Source organism: Fusarium fujikuroi, chromosome FFUJ_chr01, assembly GCF_900079805.1.
Source record: "Fusarium fujikuroi IMI 58289 draft genome, chromosome FFUJ_chr01".
Classification (NCBI taxonomy): Eukaryota; Fungi; Ascomycota; class Sordariomycetes; order Hypocreales; family Nectriaceae; genus Fusarium; species Fusarium fujikuroi.
The window spans coordinates 483,336-503,298 of NC_036622.1; the positions used below are offsets into that span (position 1 = coordinate 483,336).

At 51.6% G+C, this 19,963-nt stretch overlaps 8 protein-coding genes; 2 read left to right on the top strand and 6 right to left on the bottom strand.

Moving 5' to 3' along the window:
- Positions 1–27: 27 nt before the first annotated feature.
- On the bottom strand, positions 28–5,371 carry FFUJ_01911 (uncharacterized protein; the record flags this gene model as incomplete). XM_023573439.1 has 4 exons in its annotated part: positions 28–848; positions 1,129–1,237; positions 1,297–1,494; positions 1,544–5,371. 4 exons carry the CDS (start codon positions 5,369–5,371, stop codon positions 28–30), a joined length of 4,956 nt encoding a protein of 1,651 aa, XP_023423683.1.
- Positions 5,372–6,435: 1,064 nt separating this feature from the next.
- Positions 6,436–7,215, bottom strand: FFUJ_01910 (uncharacterized protein; the record flags this gene model as incomplete). The annotated part of the gene is made up of 1 exon (XM_023573451.1): positions 6,436–7,215. One exon carries the CDS (start codon positions 7,213–7,215, stop codon positions 6,436–6,438), a length of 780 nt encoding a protein of 259 aa, XP_023423684.1.
- Positions 7,216–8,442: 1,227 nt separating this feature from the next.
- Positions 8,443–8,929, bottom strand: FFUJ_01909 (uncharacterized protein; the record flags this gene model as incomplete). XM_023573462.1 has 2 exons in its annotated part: positions 8,443–8,452; positions 8,532–8,929. The coding sequence occupies 2 exons, from the start codon at positions 8,927–8,929 to the stop codon at positions 8,443–8,445; spliced, it is 408 nt and encodes a 135-aa protein (XP_023423720.1).
- A 377-nt stretch (positions 8,930–9,306) lies between these two features.
- Positions 9,307–9,970, bottom strand: FFUJ_01908 (uncharacterized protein; the record flags this gene model as incomplete). XM_023573473.1 has 2 exons in its annotated part: positions 9,307–9,723; positions 9,785–9,970. 2 exons carry the CDS (start codon positions 9,968–9,970, stop codon positions 9,307–9,309), a joined length of 603 nt encoding a protein of 200 aa, XP_023423685.1.
- Positions 9,971–10,542: 572 nt separating this feature from the next.
- FFUJ_01907 (uncharacterized protein) lies at positions 10,543–11,611 on the top strand (the record flags this gene model as incomplete). XM_023573484.1 has 2 exons in its annotated part: positions 10,543–10,563; positions 10,616–11,611. The coding sequence occupies 2 exons, from the start codon at positions 10,543–10,545 to the stop codon at positions 11,609–11,611; spliced, it is 1,017 nt and encodes a 338-aa protein (XP_023423686.1).
- A 1,401-nt stretch (positions 11,612–13,012) lies between these two features.
- FFUJ_01906 (related to WSS1 Protein involved in sister chromatid separation and segregation) lies at positions 13,013–14,059 on the top strand (the record flags this gene model as incomplete). The annotated part of the gene is made up of 1 exon (XM_023573495.1): positions 13,013–14,059. One exon carries the CDS (start codon positions 13,013–13,015, stop codon positions 14,057–14,059), a length of 1,047 nt encoding a protein of 348 aa, XP_023423687.1.
- Positions 14,060–14,191: 132 nt separating this feature from the next.
- FFUJ_01905 (uncharacterized protein) lies at positions 14,192–15,435 on the bottom strand (the record flags this gene model as incomplete). XM_023573506.1 has 2 exons in its annotated part: positions 14,192–14,896; positions 14,947–15,435. 2 exons carry the CDS (start codon positions 15,433–15,435, stop codon positions 14,192–14,194), a joined length of 1,194 nt encoding a protein of 397 aa, XP_023423688.1.
- Positions 15,436–16,156: 721 nt separating this feature from the next.
- On the bottom strand, positions 16,157–18,491 carry FFUJ_01904 (probable recombinational repair protein mus-23; the record flags this gene model as incomplete). XM_023573517.1 has 4 exons in its annotated part: positions 16,157–17,106; positions 17,154–18,246; positions 18,295–18,422; positions 18,476–18,491. The coding sequence occupies 4 exons, from the start codon at positions 18,489–18,491 to the stop codon at positions 16,157–16,159; spliced, it is 2,187 nt and encodes a 728-aa protein (XP_023423716.1).
- Between the last annotated feature and the right edge of the window lie 1,472 nt (positions 18,492–19,963).

Below are 19,963 nucleotides of genomic sequence, written 5' to 3' on the forward strand. Positions count from 1 at the left end.
AGAAAAAGAAAAATTTGAACATACCATTTAGCGAGATACGATGTCCTCATCTTCGAGCTTGCGCTTTCGCGATGTTGGCTTGAAGAATGAGTCCATCGTCTTTTGTTTTGCGTCGAACTTGGCGCTGCCAATTCCGCCTCGGGTCTTTCTCAGACCTTTAAGGTGTTCGACGCTGTTGATCTTCACGACGCGCATGTGGAGATGCTTGTCGGAAGAGTCGCGCGTGATGAGGGCCTCGATGTAGCCGGTGTTGCTCCATGAAGGACGCACAGAGGCAGATGCTTGACCTTCCGGTTCGGCATCTGGACCAGCAGATGAAGAGGTCTTATCGCGAAGTGCTTTGTAGAAAGTACCGAGAATAATACCGTGAGCGACGATGCAGACGGTTGAATCTTCATCCAGTCGAGGCAAATGCTCGTCCAAGAAAACATCAACCCTCTTTCTCATCGCCAGCGGTGTCTCAGAGCCCTCATGCTTCGCCGCAGCCCCAAACTTGGTGCCCTCGCCTGTCCCAAAGTCCTTCTCCCTCAGCTCCGACACCTGAATCAATTTCAGATCCTCCGCGCGTTTCTGCGCATTGAGGATAGCCTGGGCGGTATGCACCGCGCGGCTGAGGTTCGACGAGAAGATGCGATCAATGGCGACGTGCTCAGAGAAGTGAGATGCTAACCGTTGAGCTTGCATGACACCGTGAGCAGTCAAGGCTGAATCGCGAGACCCAGCATAGAGGTTTGCGACGTTGTCGACTGTCTCTCCATGGCGTATGAGGAAGAGACGCATCGTTGCATCGTTCAGGAAGGCCACGCCAGAAGCAAGCTGGGCATGGTGATTGTTGATGGTTGAGAAAGCTGGAGGAGAAAAAAGTCAGAAATTTGTAGTGCAGATTTCGTGCTGACTCATCGGCCTTGGAGTTAGTCCTCAAATGAGCTAGCTTCAATTGAGCACTCGGAATTTTCACTTTCAGGTCAATGCGCAACATTATTGGCCAACTAAATCATGAAATTCGTAAAGCTAAACAAGACAAAACTCCAAACTATTCATACAAATTCCATTCCCAAAAAAATCCCCAAGATATAATTCATTAAGAGATATCCATTAACCAATCATTAAAACTTGTTTATTTCTTACCGGTGACTGTACCGACGACGTCACCAAGACCAAGGCTGCCGAGAATCTTCTTGAGGCCAAGACCTCCGAGAAGGCCATCGAGCAGACCACCAAGACCAAGGCCGTTGAGCTGCAGATATTGTTAGCGAGATGATCAATTGATTGTGAATATGAATGGTTGAAACATACCAGAGGACCCAAGATGGGACCGAGAAGCTTGCCAACAAGGCCGAGCACACCGCTGAGCAATAGACCAACAGCAGCGACAATCTGGAAGAGAGGCTCGGCGAGGAGACCCCAGAGAGGGTTGATCTCCTTCTTGGCGTGAGGCATGCCCTCAAGCTTGCGCTTACCCTCCTCAATGGTGGTTTGAATCTCAGTAGAGAGCTGTTATCTTGTTAGCGAATGCTTCAGGGTATGGGAACGTGATACTAACCTCCTTGAGCAAGTTGGCGAGGTGAGCCTCCTCGGGAGTGGCTTCACCACCAGCAGTCTTCTGCTTGGCGTTGCGGGCGATACGGCCATCGGGGTCAAGACCACGGATGATGCCGTTGGTCTCGGTCAGGATCTTACCACCATCCTCGATGAGAGGCTTGACCTGTCGGACGAGTTCCTCTTCATCACGATCCTCGGGCTTCTGAGCCTCAGCAGCGCTGATCTTGTCGTTGATGGACTTGCAGATGGGTCGGAGCCTCTCAAGAGTCTGCTCAATCTGGTAAGCCAGTTGTTGAGCAAGCTTCTTGTTCTTCTCAGCCTCCTCGGTCTGCTTGGCCTCATCGGCCTCAGCCTGCTCGCGCTTGAGTCTCTCTTCCTCAGTCTCACCCTCAGGCTCGGGCTCCTCCTCCTTGGGGATATCCTCGAGAAGAGAGACGTGACCGATGACGGATCCCTTCTGGTTGAAGACATCGCCATCCTCGTCGATCTCCTTGCCAGCACAGTCGAGAAGCTCACCGCTGGTAAGCTTGCCGATGATATTGCCATCAGCGTCAACGACGTTACCCTCACGGTTCACCTTTCGGCCAGCGAGAGGGTTGTGCTTCTGCTCCTTCTCAGGCTCCTCCCAGCGCTCAGCCTTACCGATGACATTGCCGTTGGAGTCAGTGATCTCACCGTCATCATCAACAGCACGTCCAGCAAGAGCCTTAGCGTCACCAATGACAAGCTTGCCAACAACCTCGCCAGCTCCGTTGACGACCTTACCATCCTTGCCGACGGTGCAGTTCTTGAGCTGAGCGAAGGGGCCCTCCTTCTTGCCACCGCGCTCGCCCTCAGAGACGAGCTGGGCCTTACCAATGATGTCGCCAGACTCACTTCGGATGTTTCCATCCTTGTCAGACATGCGTCCAACAAGCTTCTGGACATCACCCTCAATGACACGACCGTAGATCTCGCCAGACTCGCTGACGAGATTACCGGCCTTGTTGACGCGCTTGCCAGCAAGAGCAGAGTTGTCCACGGGCTTCTCCTCCTCAGCCTCAGGCGCTTCCCAGCGCTTGGCCTTACCGACAGTGTTGCCACGGCGGTCGAGAATGTCACCATCCTCATCGACCTGGCTGCCCTTGAGCTGCTTGGGATCACCCTCGATGACCTCACCAACCTGCTCGCCCTGGTACATGACACGGCCGTCAGACTCGACGGTGGCGCCGGGGAAGTGCTCGAAGGGAGCGGATGCCTTATCCTCACGCTCAGAGATGGAGACAGGCTCACCCTTACCGATGACCTCGCCGGAGTCGTTCCAGATGTCACCGTTCTCATCGGCGCGCTTGCCAATAAGCTCCTTCAGTTCACCCTCAACAACCTTGCCGACAACTGTACCGTTGGCGTCGACGAGCTTGCCGACCTTGTTGACCTTGGCGCCCTTGAGGATAGAGCGGTCCTTCTTCTGGACGCGGTCCCACTCAGCGAGGGGCTCAGCCTGGCCGACAACCTTGCCGTCTCTCCAGATCTTGCCGTTCTCGTCAGACTTGAGACCAACGAGCTGTCGGACCTCGCCCTCGGTGACCTTGCCGATGGTGTCTCCCTTGTCGTTGGTGAGACCACCCTCCTTGTCGACAACAGCTCCCTTGAGGATAGAGAAGTCCTTCTGCTCACCGCGCTCCCATTCAGGAAGAGGCTCAGCCTTACCAACGGCCTTACCAGTCTTGTCCCAGATGGTACCCTGGTCATCAGAAGCCAAGCCGATGAGCTGCTTGATCTCACCCTCAACGACCTTACCGAAGAGGTGGCCCTTCTCGTTGACAAGGTTTCCGTTCTTGTCAACAGTGGTGCCCTTTAGGATGCTGTAATCTTTTTGCTCACCACGCTCCCACTCAGGAAGAGGCTCGGCCTTTCCGACCTTCTTGCCAGTCTTGTCCCAAATGGTGCCCTGCTCATCAGCAGTGAGGCCAATGAGTTGCTTGATCTCGCCCTCAGTGACCTTGCCGATGAGGTGGCCCTTGTCGTTAACGAGGTTACCCTCCTTGTCGACGGTGGTACCCTTGAGGACGGAGAAGTCAAGCTGCTCACGGTCCCACTCGGGGATGGGCTCAGCCTTTCCTAGCTGCTTGCCGGTCTTGTCCCAGATGACACCTTGGTCGTCACTGCTGAGACCGATGAGTTGCTTGAGCTCTCCCTCGACAACCTTGCCGAGCTTGTCGCCCTTCTCGTTGACGAGGTTGCCCTCCTTGTCGACAGTAGTGCCCTTGAGGATAGAGAAGTCGAGCTCCTTGGCAGCCTCCTCGCCCTCAGCAGCCTTCTCTTCAACAGCCTCTTCACCTTCGGCGGCCTTGTCCTTGGCCTCCTCGGTGACATCGCCAGCGACTTCCTCGCCCTCAGCAACCTTGCCCTCGGCAGTCTCCTCGCCTTCAGCGGCCTTGCTCTGGGCGTCCTCGGGAAGATCCTTAGCAGCATCCTCGCCTTCGGCAAGTTTGCCTTCAACAGTCTCTTCACCCTCGGCTGCCTTGCTCTTGGCGTCCTCGGGGAGGTCAGCAGCAGCTTCCTCACCCTCAGCAACCTTGCCCTCAGCGGCTTCTTGACCCTCGGCGGCCTTGCTTTGGGCATCCTCAGGTAGATCCTTAGCGGCTTCCTCGCCTTCGGTAGCCTTGTCCTGGACCTCATCGGTGACACCAGCAGCCTCCTCGCCGGGAGCGACAGACTTCAGGTCATCACCAGCCTTGGACTTGTCACCGTCATCACCAGGGGCTTCACCGCTGGGGATCTCGTCAGCAACTTCAGACTTAGGAACCTCGTCCTCGGCACCCTCAGTCTTCTCCTGAAGCTTCTCCTCGACATCCTCAGGCTTGGGAACATCCTGTTCGTCGACCTTGGAGGCAACGTCCTCCTTGGCCTCCTCAGGGATATCCTTGGCTTGTTCAGGAACACCCTCAGCAGTCTCCTCTGCCTTATCGGTTACCTCCTTGGCCTCCTCGGACTCTGGGGGAATCTCCTTCAGCTTATCTCCAGCTTCAGGAGCGTCGCGGTCCTCGAGGCTGATGTCCTTCTGGTCTTGGTCCTCAGACGTGACATCGGGTGTCTCATCCTTGACCTCTGGGGCTCCAGGAGTCTCGGCTGGTGTCTTTGTGTCGGTAGCTTGGGAGGTGGCTTCTGACTTGTTGGCAATGCCCTCAGTCGCACCGCCAACGGTGTCTGTGGCGCCCTCCGCGGTGTCGCCAACAGTATCTGTGGCACCCTTCGCTGTATCGCCAACGGTGTCTGTAGCCCCCTTTACTGTGTCGCCGAGGCCAACGCTGTCTGTAGCTCCCTTTGCTGTGTCGCCGACGGTATCTGTGGCACCCTTTGTTGTGTCGCCAACAGCTCCTGTAGCTCCTCCAACAGCCTTTCCAACGGTGCCGGTAACGCTACTGAGGGCGCTTCCCAGACCACCAGACTTCTTCTCTTTGGACTGGGTTGTGTATTCGCTCTTCTCCTCGTCGTGGGAGTCCTCTTCCTCCTCAGGCTTGCCTTGTCCTATGGGCAGGGTCTTGCCGAGGACATCGCCTGAAGAGCTGACAACATCACCGGCTTGGTTGACGGTGTTTCCAACGAGGTTCTGGAGGTTATCGGTGTCGGCGATCTTGCCGACGGTCTTGCCGGCGTCATCTAAGACTTCTCCGGCATCATTCACGACGCCAGCACCGCTCCTGGGGACTGACTCAAGATTGACTGCAATGGGGACGATAAGCGCCAAACTTGGTGAAGGACTATTGAACGCACCAGGGGATTCCTGCTCTTTGGAAGAGGCAGTATCTTTTGTTGTGTCTTGAACCTGGGAGGAGAGGTCTGCCATGATGTTGTGGTAGTTTTGGACTGGTTCAACTCCTTCAAGATCGAGAAAAGGGTATCTTTCAGATAAGAGAGGATTAATGGGGTATCGTTGTGTTAGTTGGGAATGGTTATTGTTATTGTTGTTTTGGGTATCGCTTCGCAAGTTGGCCAAGAATGGAATGAATTGATACTTTTGTCGAAACCGCAACCACCACCACATCTTCAACTACTTATACCGACACACGGCTTATACAAAACAAGTTTTACTACCAGGCCAGGCCATTCTCGATTTCGATCACGTCAATTCAAAAAGTCACAACGTCAGTGTGAGCCCAACTTTTTGCTTTCTAGCCATGATACTGCGCCGCACCGTGCTATCGGACGAGAAAGATGCAACAGCCACACGTCATGGTGAAGATCTAAGCGCGGGGAGGGTGTGGCGAGAGCTGTTGGATGACGTTATGAGGAGCTCTCCTAACATGGATATGTTACACAATGAGCACTGGGGGGAGAGAGCTCTAGACGCAGAGGTGCCGTGTAAGTGCCTCCCAGGCTTGCAGGCCCAGGATGAGGCTGCTCTACCTTCCCGACGAGAATGTCCAGCGGTTGTGAAAACAGGCTTGCGGGGTGGAGGATGCACACCATCTACGAGACGGAGCTTGCACATTCAGGGTATGGATCGAGATGAGAAACTGGGTCTGTCTAGTAGTGAGGGGGGATCTAGAAGAAGATGTTGCAGTAGCGGTAGCCTCCAAAAAAAAAAAGAAGACAACCGGGTTTCTGAGGTCCAACTGGAACTTTGAGATGGCAAATGTGCAGCAAGAGTGAGTGAATGATGAACTAATCTAGCGTGACGGGGAGGGGTTACCCCATGAGGTTTACTTATTCCGAGGTGTGGAGGGGCGTTTATTGTCCACTTTCACTCATACGAATGGGATGCATATGCTTGCTTTGCCTTGGTTGGCTTGGCTTACCCTTACCTTACTTTGCCTTACATGAGTGTATGTAGTCAATTTTGCATGGGGGTGTTTATGGAGAAGATTGGATAATTGTGAAACGCACCAAGAAAAAAAAGAAATAAGTAGATTATCGATTATCGCTATCGTTTGTCTCAGTCTGACTACCACTGCTCTTTGTCTCGGTTACAAGGTTTCTATTGAAGACAGTAGGAATCTTGATGATGAGCTGAATACCATCATAGGTGGACTTGACGTCTAGGAACAGCTCGTCAGGCCTTGGAGCACCCGGTGGCTTTGGAGCATTTGCAGCATTGTTAGGACCCCCAGCACCCTGGGCCTGTTCCCTCTCCTTGTCCTTGTTCTCGGAAAGTTTGTCGGTTCCGTCCTGGGACGGCATCGGCTTATCGAGCTTGCCAATCCTGTTGCCCTGGTCATCATAGATGTTTCCCTCATCATCGACTTTGAGTCCACCTGCTGCAAGTGGCTTGAGAGCAGGCTTGATGTAGTTCTCGCAGACGTGACCAGCCACTTCGCCGTCCTCGTCGAGGACCTGTCCATTCGGCATGACTGGCCGTCCTACCATGGACGGGAGATCGCCTTCTACACGGCCGAGGACAGTACCGTCCCAGTCTAGAATGTTGCCAAACTCATCGACGTATTTGCCGTCTAGGCCAGCAGCCAGCTTTTCAGGTGACTGTGGCTGTGATTGTGTTTTTGAGTCTGAGTCTGAGTGTGCATGTGTCTGGTCTGTGCTCTCTGATACTGGCTTTATCCTTGGTATGCGAATCTCAGGTTTTGAGACTTTTGGTTCAGATGTTCGTCCATTGCGGACAGGAACATTGACCTCGTAGGTGCTGTGCGTAGGATCGCCATCAGGGGTGGGTGATGATGAAGAAGAAGACGGCATTGGGATGTGATCAGGTTGTTCCTGAGGCTGATGATCCTCGAGGTGAGGCTGGAGTTTTTCCTGGTGCTGTAGCTGCTGCTGATCCTGGACCTGTTTTGGGGGTCTGCTGGGTCTCGAGGTTCCAGGCTGGAATATGGAGATGGCGGAGGAGAGTGCAGACCTGATGCCAGCGCCGTGCCAAAAGGGCTGCTTTGATGTTGACGTGTGGCTGGTAGAGCTTGGTTTGTGCGGGGACATGACGACAGCCTCTTCATGCATGAAACTTGGAAACCTCGAAATGGGGCTTGACCTTTTGTTTAGTGCTGTCTGAATTTATTAGCTGCAGTGCAGAGACAGAGAAAAGAAACGGGCAACGCCCCCTATTTCTTTAGTGTAAAGTATATCTGACTGAACCCCTGTGTCTAACTAACTAGCTGTAACAGATGAGAGAGCCGCATTTTCAGAAGAAGACCAAGGTGAAAAACAAGATGTAACTCTGGAAATATTCTGGTCGAGTTTCTCTGATCGTCCGCGCTCATCACGATCGCGGGCCACCCGGGAACAAGAGACTAGCAGGGATGTGAGCAAGATGAGACAAGACAGCTAAAAGTGTGAACCCTGGTTTTTCACTGATTAACGACAATTGATTGGTGGGAGCTGCTACAAAACCTAGTCCCTGCTTCCACCCTGGACCAAGCTTTGTCTGAAGCTGGTTCCTGGCTGGAACGGTTGGGCTAGACTTGAAGAGGACGGTGTTGGAGGTGGCTTGCGTGGCATTATCGTGTGTGGCTTGCTGGGTGCCAACTACATCCTTGTCGCTTGATGCAATCTGACGTTTTGGTTAGTCTCGGGGAATTTTCAAACTGACATGTTCTTTCATTTTCGTCACTCTGTTCTCACTCAGTGTGAGTACTGTGAATATCTACTATTATACGGTGTTCACATAGAATCAGAGTAGAGAGTGAATGCTTTTGGATTCATGTAATATATAACGTTGTAGTGTTGTTGTATTTATCCCTCCCAGAAACAGCAGTAGTAGTAAACCATCATTAATAAACACCATGTTGCGCCGCCACAGATCGTCGTGCTGTCGTACTAACAGTAACATTACATGGGTCCCATCATGACACGAACAGAACAAAGCCAAACATAAACATAGCCTAAACAAATAGTGCCAGTCTCTAGTTTCTGCACAGCGCAAAGCGATAATTAGCCTCTGCTTGTCATCAAAACAACACACGACGGCGTCTATCCCGTTCTGGAGATTTGCAAGCCAAGTAAGATACGACGGCCACAGGGACAAGTTTTTAAGGAAAGATTGGGGGGTTATCACGTACAGTAGAGAGAGCTCGAGATCACCGTGGATACGAGCCTTGAGCTGGATCTCAATGTCGAGGTTGAGATCCAGACGCAGTCGCAGCGTGTCTTTACCGGCATCACCGCCGCCGCCGCCCTGCTGCTGACCGCCCGTGAGACCGCCCAGACCGCCCGTAACGCCTCCTAGGGTGTTGGACACGCCGTCTGTGACGCCGCCGACTGTGTTGCCCAGGTCTCCGGCGAGGGGCAGCTGGTCGAGAGGTCCTGATCCTCCGCCCTGCTGCTGCTGCTGTTGGGGTGGTGCTTGCTGGCGGCGCTTGCTGCCCTTCTTCTTGCTGCGGCGCTCTCGTCGGGGCGCTTCTTCGCTGGACATGGTCTGGTCGTCAGACTCGATGCGGTCCTTTTCCATGGAAGACATGATGAATTAAAAGAGTCGCTTGCTTAAGATGTAAATATTGAGTGTTGGTATTGGTGTTGGTGTTGGTGGTGTAAGTGGATTAGTATGGTTTGGATATCTCACTAAAAAAGTTACAGCTTTGGAGAAATTAAAGTAACTTAAAGAACGGGACATGATATAAGTTTGAAACTACACAGAATCTCATAACAGGATTTAGAGGCCCATGAGGTCATGATCGAGATGAGAATCCAGTAAAATACCCTGCTCAACCCAACCCACTTTATGTGACTTGACCCCTCCACTACGATTCTGTCTCCAACGGCCATTAACGGTCTGCCCCAGACATTCACTAGACTACCCCAGCCAAGCCAAGTCAAGTCAAGTCAAGTCATATCATGCTATTTCTTGACATAGCTGCTTTCCATGCCGAGCTGCGGTCTTCTCCTCAGTCTCACTGGCTGACATCTCTCCTCATCGTCAATCTCGTCCTCAATATCACCCTCCGGGTCCCAATAGACAGCCCATTTCCCATCCTCGTCCCGCACCGCCACAAACGAATCATGATCTCCCTGCAGCGTCAGGAAGCGCTCATCTGCTGTCCAGCCCCAGGGTCCTATGACGTGCCCGATGGTGTCCTTCTTCCCCCCAAAGGTCACCATGTGCGTGTCCTTGTCCACGAATATCCAGTTCAGCGCTGGCGGGTCGTCAGATACCATGCTCACCAGCCCCAGGTGCCCTTCCTCGCTGGGATACTTGAAATACCAGCCTAGAAATCTGTAGCCTTGCACAGGGGCATCTGAGAGGTTGAGATACATCTGATGTCTGTGTGTGAGTATGTGTATGTGTCTAGTGAAGTGAGAGGGCAAGGGAACTCACCTTCTTGTCCACGAGAACTCCTTGTCCAACCTCTTCTATCTTTCCATTCTGTTGTAACATGAACGTGAGGTGGAACTTTTCTTGTTCCTTGCTCATGCTCTCATTCTGTCTCTTCTGTGCACTCACGGCGTTGCCCACGCCTGTAACGGTCGGGATAGCCGCGATGGCAAGCAATCCGATAACCATGTTTTCCTGATCTGCTTTGTTCTCTTTGGACTTGGTTTTTTTTTCTGCCGCGTATCGTATTGTGAAAGGGTATGTTTGACAGCAGCAGCGAGACTCTCTCACCCAGACTGCATGACGTCCAGTCCACTTTGTAGGATCTTGACCCATACATTTCTCTCAACACCAGCCACACGCATATAATCCTGATCCCTGCAACGCTTCTACACTCCCACCCCCATCAGGTCAAGCTGGGGGTAGAGGGGAGGGGGTAACGTCATATGGCCAGGATTGGGATGCCATTTTTTACGTCACTTTGACCTGTCACGTCGAAATTCGTTTCCAATCCCATCGCAACGATAGAAACCGGTTCTTCAAGGGTTCGAGGTCGGATACAATGACACTTATTGCGTCAGTCAAGCATCTTCAACAGGTTTCGGACTCGACACCTATTAATCTCAAAAACCATGCTTGGGACTTTAGTATAGAAAAACTTCAACTTAATTATAACGTGTCAGCAGCAAGCAAATAACTCATTGTTTATTTTTTGGAAACCCATTGTTCATTCAGCGAAGTAAATACTACCATACACAACCATGTCTTCTCCATCTCAGCAGGTAAGTTGTACTACTAGTTTGTATTCTTTGATCGGGAATTAAATTCCTCCAGGACTCGCAGAAACGAGACGAATCTCAGGCTCCTCAGTCTCCTGGTCAAGGCCAGAATCAGCAGGAGCAGGGTAACGACAGCAACCCTTTCAACCAGAACCAGAACGAGGGCCAGCAAGAGGAGCAGAGCCAGAACCAGGGACAGGGACAAGAGACTCAACAGCAACAGCCAGGTCAAGAGTCTGAGTCCAAGCCTGAGGATGCTAAGAACGAGTCCAAGCCCGACACCGAGAACGCAAAGGCTGAGACACCCGGCGACAAGGAGGACAAGCCTGAGCAACCTGGTCAGGACAAGCCCGAAGAGCCCAAGGCTGAAGAGTCAAAGCCCGATGAGTCCAAGCCAGAGGAATCTAAACCCGAGGCCTCAAAGCCTGAAGAGGCCAAGGCAGACGACAAAAAGCCCGAAGAAGTAAAGAAGGAGGAGGATGACGCCAACTCGAAGCCAGAGCAAGCAAAGGCCGAGGCCCAAAAGACCGCCCAAGAGGCCAAGCCCAAGCAGAAGCGCCAGCCCGTCAAGGAGGAGAGCGAGGACGAGGACGACTCTGAAGACGACGACGATGACTTTGACTCTGAAGATGACTCCGAAGAAGACTCGGAGGAAGATTCCGAAGACGACGAGTCAGAGTCCGAGTCCGAAGAGGAGAACGAGCCCGCTACACCTCCCCAGCAGGCTGAGCAAGGCCGCAAGGGCGGAAGACGCGGAAACGCAAAGGTCGCCGATGTAAGACGTCGACGACCTGCATGGCTCGACGAAGAATCTGACGATGAGGGCCGCAAACAGTTTTCGAAGCAAGACCAGCAGTTGCAGCAGCAGCGCCAACAGCAGCAAATGCAACAACAGCAGCAGCAACAACAACAGCAGCAACAGATGCAGCAGCAACAGCAGGGAGGCGGCGGTAAGAGCGACGCCCTCAGCTTGCACCTCGAGCTTAACCTCGAGATCGAAATCGAACTCAAGGCTAGAATCCACGGTGATCTCACACTGGCACTACTGTAAGTTTTCACACCCTTCCCCCCTATGCTGCGGACTCCTTTCTATCTTTTTTGTCCGCCTTTCTCATCTGACAAGTGCATAGCCAATAGTGACATGTAATTTGCAGGGAAGGAGCATAAGTATAAAAAAACACTCAAAGAATGCTTATTATCTAATTCGGCGACGACTACGACGAACGATACTTTTTTCTCACGTCTCATACCTATCTAGCGGCGTTTTTTGGGGCATGAAGTTTACGACTTCGTTTACTTTTTTTTGTGTTGGTTTATATGTACTCTGTATAGTAGGAGTAAATAAAGAGTTGAAATTGGGTTTTAGTTTGTTGCCTGTTTCTCAGAATTATGTGATACGTGACACTCGCGGGCGAGGACATGATCTAAGTCTACAGATCACATCTCATTATTAGTGGTGAAGTGTAGTGTAGTCGGTAATAGTTCACGTCTCGGCTATAAGCCACAAGAAGCTAAAACATTAGGTCGATCGTGTTAAGATCTCAACGGTTTTTTTGTCGATAGTGTCGTTGCAAGCGGGAGATCTACCGCAAGCGATGATGTCGATGAGGCTGAGGCTGGTGATGAGGCTCGGGTGGCACACACGGGAACGGACGGACGGACGGATCCAAGCTTTTGGGTTCGGGTTCGTGCTTTTCTGAAGCGAACCAACGGAACGGATCTCGTGATGGGAGTGATAGATAAGATCGTCGTTATCATATGGCGACACTCGTACGAGAGGGTATCTCGGGGCCGGGTGATTTAGGGTAGCTGACCGACGTCATCTATTGATGATCTTGAGATGCGAATACGGAGTCAGTGGGTTAAAAACACGGTGTTTAATTGAGTGATTATACTGGTCTTGTTACACATTGACATTGGAATGACTACAGTGGTTATGTTGTGTTGCAGAACCTTAGAGACATTTCTGTTCATTACCAATTGAGGCATCCCACAATCATCACACTGAGAAGCATTGCCACACTTGATCTCTTCCAATGTTTTATTGACAAACTCAATTCTAAACATTTTAAAGCCGGACTTATCGGTACTCGCCAAGAATTCCGTATTCACTATTTCCGATGGCATAATCATCACTGTAAATTCTTCAGTGCCTTAGATCTGCTTAGGTAGGTCTGCTTGGAGGTGGCGCCCAGGCAGTGCAAGTGACGTATTACAAAGCAGACGCCGAAAGTCCCCGAACACGATAGCATCGCTCAATCTACGCGACACAAGCAATCGCCCTCTTGCTTACCAACTCTACACCTATAAAACAAATATCTCCCCATATCATCTTATCTTTTCCCATCACGTCATTTCAATACAATCGCAAACCCACACTTAGAGACTTCTTTCAACAACCGTCACAATAACGTCTCCAACGAATCCATCGCCACTCCGCTGTTGTACGAACATGGCAGACTCTCCCATGTCCGACAGCGAGCAGTCCTGGCTCACACTACGAATCACACACCGAAAAGCAACCTACGAACTATCCTTCCCCGAAGATGCGACAATCACAGACCTCTTCAACGAGATCGAAGCGAGTCTCGATATCCCCGTCGCAAACCAAAAGATCATCGCCCCAAAGACTCCCCTCCTCAAAGCGCCCTTCAAGAACCCCGACATGCCCCTCCTCGACCTCAAGGGCAAGCATTTGACGCTCATGGGCTCTGGCGCTGCGGAGATTCAGCAGGTGCAGGATATGGCCGAGCGCGTTGCGAAGCGCAATGCCGCGAGGATGGCGCAGAGGAGTAAAGCACGACATGCGACGACGACGCGCCGAAATCCACAAGACTCACAATATACATTTCTTCAAGTCCGGCCGCTCCAAGGCCTTCCGAACCCAGACCGGAGTCAGAAACTTCTTCTGCGACTGAAGGAAGACCCTGGCATTCGCGCTGCCATGACAAAGCACAAATTCGCTGTCGGGCTCCTTACAGAGATGGAACCTCTTTCGCATACACAGACAACACACGAGGGAACAAGTCGCATTCTGGGATTGAATCGTAATCAAGGCGAGGTCATTGAACTGCGATTACGAACAGATGCGCACGATGGATATCGCGATTACAAAACCATTCGCAAGACATTGTGCCACGAACTGGCGCATAATGTTCATGGTCCGCATGATAGAAACTTCTGGGACTTGTGTCATCAGATCGAGAGAGAAGTTGACGCTGCGGATTGGAAATCAGGCGGACACACGATCGGCGAAACATCACGATATACTGTTTCTGGACGTGATGAGGAAGAGGAGGATTATCCTGAGGACTTTGGAGGTTGGACGGGTGGTGAATTTGTTCTGGGTGGTGTAAAGAACAATTCCACTGCTGGGATGAGTAGACGAGAGGTACTAGCCCAAGCAGCACTTGAAAGACAGAGAAAGGAGGTTGATTCTGAGCGCAAGGTGCTTGAGGAGAAAAGACAACGATCACCACCCAGTGATGAATCCAAGTAACTAAATGACATTTCGGACAGCGAGGCGTAGGAATACCCATAGAAGGCATGGCACAGCACAACATAACATAGCATAGCATAAGCAGGCGTTAGCATTACAATCTGATACACTATTTCCATACATTCTGTCCCCTCAATAAGGAAGAGGATCCAAGTTCAACCCCTCAACGCTAAACTTGAAGGCATCGTTTCGCGAGTAACTCCCCGCAGCATCAAGATCAAGACGACCCCTGATACAATCACGGAAATCAACATCCGCAAAGATCAAACCATCTGGATCCTCCCACTGCGGTCCAGCAATGACATCTCCAAACGGCGAGACAATCGACGAACCACCACGAGAAAGAAACTCTGGTTTTCCAGAAGAAACAGCACTCTTTGCAGGAGGAGGTTGAATGTTCACACCGTCGTCATCACACCCCAGAACAATCTCATTCCCATCCTCATCAAACACTGACTTGCGTCTTCTTCGGCTCGGCGATTTCGGTAGCGCAATCTCAAATCCTTCCTCTGTCATGCACGATCCACGACGCTGTCTCACACCGTTTGTTTCAGAGGACGCAGTGTTCTTGGGAACGCACATGTTGCTGCTGACGACGAAACAACGTCCCTCAACACCGACTGTTCGCATGAGACCAAGCCAGGCATCGCGGTTATCAGCTGTGGGCGCGAGGTAGAGATTGATGTTCTGCGCGTAGAGAGATTGGCGTAGGAGGGGCATGTAGTTCTCCCAGCAGATTGCGGCGGCGAGATTGATGCGAATGCCGCGGATGGTGGTTGTTACGGCGCGGAGGGTGCTGGGCGAGCCTTGAGCCCAGATGAGGCGCTCAGAGCCAGTCTGTAACCGTTAGCTCACCTTATATCAATATGTAGTAGAGAGGGTCTTACAGGGAGGACTTTGCGACGCTTTCCAAGCATACCCTCCTTGGGACAGACATAAACAACAGAGCAATACAAGCTCCCGCCCGCCTTCTCAATACACCCCACCACGATAAAAACACCCGTATCCCTCGCAATGCGCTCCAACTCCTCGCGCGAGCCATCACCACGGACTTCATCCTCCTCACCAAGCTGTCTCTTCACCCACTTGATCCCCGCACCACCGCCGCCAGGCCCAACGGTGTCGCCGAGATCAATGGCGGAATCGAAGTAGCGAGCGAATTCATCGCGTCCTTCTGCACTGCGATTGCCAATCTCGCAGCCGAAGGAACTGCCGCGGGGATACCCGCCGATGAAGGCCTCGGGGAGGAGGAGGATGTCGATGTGCGATGAGGATGCGCGCTGGGCGAGGGTGTCGATGAGGGCGATGGTGGAGGGGGTGGAGGATTGGGTGCCTGGGGAGGCGGTTCCAAGACGGATATGACCAGCTGCAGCCATTTTGAATCACTTAGACAGAAACACAGATACAGAAGGATGTAGTTGGAGTTGGGGTAGAGGAGTGGTTATATAGATCAGGTGAGGATGGCATGCTCAGCAACGAGCGGGGCAACTAAACCAAGCCAGCACATTGCTACACAGTATTAAATGTTTCAATGCTTTCCCCAGCGGATGCCTCGGCGCCTCTTTTCGTTTCCAAGGTGAGATTAAACGGTCAGAGTTCGTTGAAAGCTGAGTGAGAAGTTGGGAGCTAGACCATCTTTGAAGCTACCCCGCATAGACATGGAGATATGCGGCCCGCTGCGGCATCATGACTTCGGGCTTCGGATCCGAAGCGGGAGGCGATGTCGGATGAGATGTGATACAGGATATGACTTAACAGCGGATAGAACTTGTTGCGATGAGTCTAATTGATAATGGGAATAGGAGTTAGTCACTGGTCAGACTCATCATGTTGCTCTTGCAAGGAGCATCGTTGTGAGACATCGGTCAAGCACAAGCGACATACACTAGGGCATGGAGTGAAGCTTTGTAAATGCCATCAAGGTGAAGATCATCGCCTTGAAAGACGGTTGTTGCCCAGTGGATATCGCAGGCCTAGAATTCAAGCCACTTCGAAGAACAGGGACGTCAAGTATCGTATGCTGTAATTGACAGCTTGCTCAATTCATCATGACTCTTTATACTTTTCTTACATGCCAGGGTATTCTTCCACACAGCTCTATCTCCTCCTCGTACTTCGTGTCGTCGCAGGCGCCGGCTCAAACGCATCATCATCCGAAATCTCATCATCGCTAATCTCAACAGCTTTACTCTGCGTGCCGCCCTTCTGCGATTGTGAAAAGTTCAACTTTGTCTGTCGTGCATTCTTAGCCGCTCCTCGAGTCGCCGGGGCCTTGGCGGTGCTCTTCGCAGCGGTTCGTCGTGTCTTTGGTGGAGGAGGTGCAGGCTCTTCTTCCGATTCCATGATCACGTCTTCTTCCTCGTCCTCACTGTCTTCGAATGCCTTGCAGCCTCGTCCCTTTGCAGGAGCCTTTGCAGGGGCCTTTTTGGCTGGTGCCGCTTTTGTGGCGCGTGTTGCTCGCTTGGCTGCTGGTTTCTTGGCTGGTGCAGGGAGTGGCTCATCATCGTCCATCAAGTTCATGTCGTCATCTTGCTGAGTCGCCTTGGCTCGTCCACGTGCAGTCTTTCGTGCGGGTGCTGGTGCGGGTGCAGATGCGCGTGAAGAGGTCTCGGCCTGTTGTTCATCCTCGTATGTCCAGGCATCGGGCTCATTCTCCCAGCTACCATCAAAGTCACTGTCCCAGGTGGCTGGTTTTGGTTTGAGAACTCGTTTTCTCTCCGCTCGTGCTGTTTGCATGCCGCTAGCTTGCTGCTGCTCGATCCTCATTCGATAGATATCCATGGCACTGTTGAGATCTTCATCGTCGGACTCCAAGCCCAGCATAGATCGGACTTGCCCTGTCAGATGCTCTGAAACAAATAGCTCCATCGCATGTTTGTCATCCTTTGTCACGAACTGAGCCACAGCATCACCGAACGGTCCTTGAGGAAGGACCTTGAGTGATTGCGCCGACAGAAAGTCTTGCACCAGATTCTCCACCTTGACCATGTCGTCAGCACCATCGAGGGCCTCGAGGGCCTCCGTTGGGTTTGCAGCATTTGCTTTGCCTGGGCTGTGTTAGTGACATCTCTTGCTGACAGCAACATTGACTTACGCTGTGACGTCTTTTTGCGGTAAAAGTAGACAACATCATTCGTGTTGGCCACCTTACCAACAAATCGATTTGAGAACCTCTGGGGATTCTCAACCTCAAACTGACCGCCTTCTGTGGCTGTATACTCCACCTTCAGACGAATGAGTGGAAGAGGTCGTTCTTCTAGAGCCTCTTCGTCTGTTTGAATGGCCTCCCAATCCGCATTAGCCTCCTCAATCATCTCCTCAACAATCTCCATCAGTCTTCGTGTGACTTCCTGACGGTTCTCCTTCTTCTTGTCAAGTCCCTTGAAGCGCTTGTCTTGCGAAAGGATGACTTCCCGTGTGACAAAGGGACGTACGCTCTTGAGTGGTAGCTTGTCAACCTTGAAGTCTTTGCCTGTGACGCTCACAATAGCAACGTGCTTCTGAACCGCCTCACCGGGAACCAGTGAAGTTGCGACGGATGAACCTGGCTGCATGACATGAAAGCCTGTTTCGGGGTTCTGCGTAGGGTCGATCAAACACTCGTGCTCGTGACCCCAGACTACAAGGTCAAGCCAATCGGGCAAGACATTCTCGGGGAGGTAGGATGTGGCTGTATGGGCATGGTGGTTCTGGTGAACAGCCAACAAGTTGAACCAGTCAGCCATCTGGGTTTCAGGTCGGAACCACTTGACTTTGTGATCTCGGAAAGTACGGAACATGCGCTCATCTCGAACATTACTCAACCCAAACAAGGCAAGCTTTGTAAGACCCTTCTGTAGCAGAATCGGCTTGGCCTCGATGTTGTCTGCCTCAGGGACACGGCCATAGTAATTGAGTAGTCCGCTCGCTTGTAGGAGATCAAGAGAACAGAAGTTGCCTTCACCGGAAGGATCATCATGATTGCCATGGATCGAAAAGACGGGGATGGAAATGTTGATATCGGGATCTTCGTAGTTGACATGCGTGAAAGCGCCTTCAAAGACAGATGCGGCATCGGACAGAAATTCGAGAGGACAAGGTTTCATGCCCAAGCAGTTTTGTCGGAGTGTACGCATCACTTGGTAAAGGGACTTTCGGGAAGGTTTGTTGTCGTGGAAAAGATCGCCAGCGAGGAGAACCATATCGACCTATTCATGTTAGAAGCCATGATTGACACTAATGGCGATGGGTCGTACATCTTCAGTCCGGGCAAGGTTCAAAATTTCATCGAAAGTTCTCCAACTGTCATCCCTACGAATCGGGTCTCGCTCTTCATAACCGACATGATTGTCGGTCGCAACGAGGATACGAATGGTATCCGCCTCTACGGTCGTTAGCAAGAGCAGCAGTAATACCGTAGTTAAATTAGAGACTCACCGGTGAACTCGGGCATCTTGTACAGCTTACGATTTGTGTGACACAATCGAGCTGTGACGTGTGTGGGTGGATGAATTGGATGTGCTTTACGCGGGCTGTTTCAGTGAGACGCGAGCGGTAGCTGGGAAGGTGACGCGCCCCAATGCGAGGTCACGTGCTCATCATCTACACCTCCACAGCTTAACAATGCATGGCTCTGATCCCAAAAGTGACTGCTCATCTTTCCCAAGCTGTCAAAACAACATCAAGTCCTTCTAGAAAAGCAAAAAAGCAAAGAATGCGGGCTCTAAACTCTGACGCCAGCCGTTGAATGGCAGCGGGATCTTGCAGCAGGTGTCAACCACGAGTCAGTTACTGATTGATTAATTACGCAGGCGATGAAAGACTATTTGCCCAACATCAGACCACGTTTCGACCCATCATCTCAGCACTAACCAAGGTCTCGGTCTCGTTCCGCACTAGACCCCGTCCCTGTTCCTGAAAGTTTCCCACAGGCGATGTTACCATTGCACGTTTTTAGTTCAGTTTTGATGCATGGAGATAGAAACGGGCGTTGGGTTCTCACTGTAACATTGCTGTTTCTGCGCCTCGATACGCGAAGCAGAGAAACCTCCACTTTCGTGTCCCCATATCGTGAGGGATATTGATAGGACGAGGTACGAGATGCACGGTTGTTAATTGGAAAAGCTTGGCTGATCAAGAATGAGGCCATTATCATCAGCGGGATGTGGAGATTCTTGGTCCACCTGCTGCTGCGCGTGCGTCCTGAGACTCGCGATCTCGACCTTGTACATCGAGTTGACCCAAACAACGTGGCACAGCATCTTCCCCTTTCGTTTCTTTTTTCTTTGTTAGTACGTACTGTAGTATTCACGATGCAAGGGGATATCGAGATATATTTGCTTTTTATATGTTTCAGTCCTCGGCGACTCTCTGTGTCTCCCACATAATCCCCCTTCTCTTTTCATCCATCCTTCTTCAACTTGCCAACACAGACCGTGCTCTGCCCCGACCAACATCATCAGATGCTTCATTTGGCTCGTCCCGTATGCCCGAAACTACTACCTTCCTGGTCGACTCACATACAGTAAGCAAAAGACACCAAAAAAGAGCTCAAACCACTGTTACTTGTCATGATCCTAGCTGTTCAATCCCTGGTAAAGCATGCAGCTCACGGACCCGTGGGTGCTGGATGAGTGATTGCGACACAAGATACGATTGGCTTGGACTTTAGCTTCGATCCTTTCTACTGTACAAGACCCCAATTGCGATTTAGTAATTCAGCTGCTCGAGGGCTGGTCCTTGACGACGCCATCGTAAGATCCATTATACCTTGTTGATGCTCCCGCGATCACACCTCCGCTTTCAATATCCGCATCTAAGCAACCAACTCCTATTCCAGTCACTGGACCCCTTCTCCGCTCGAGGGGGCGAAGGAGTACTTATCTACATCCATTGTTCATGATTCCGTGTTTCAAGGTCTCTGCT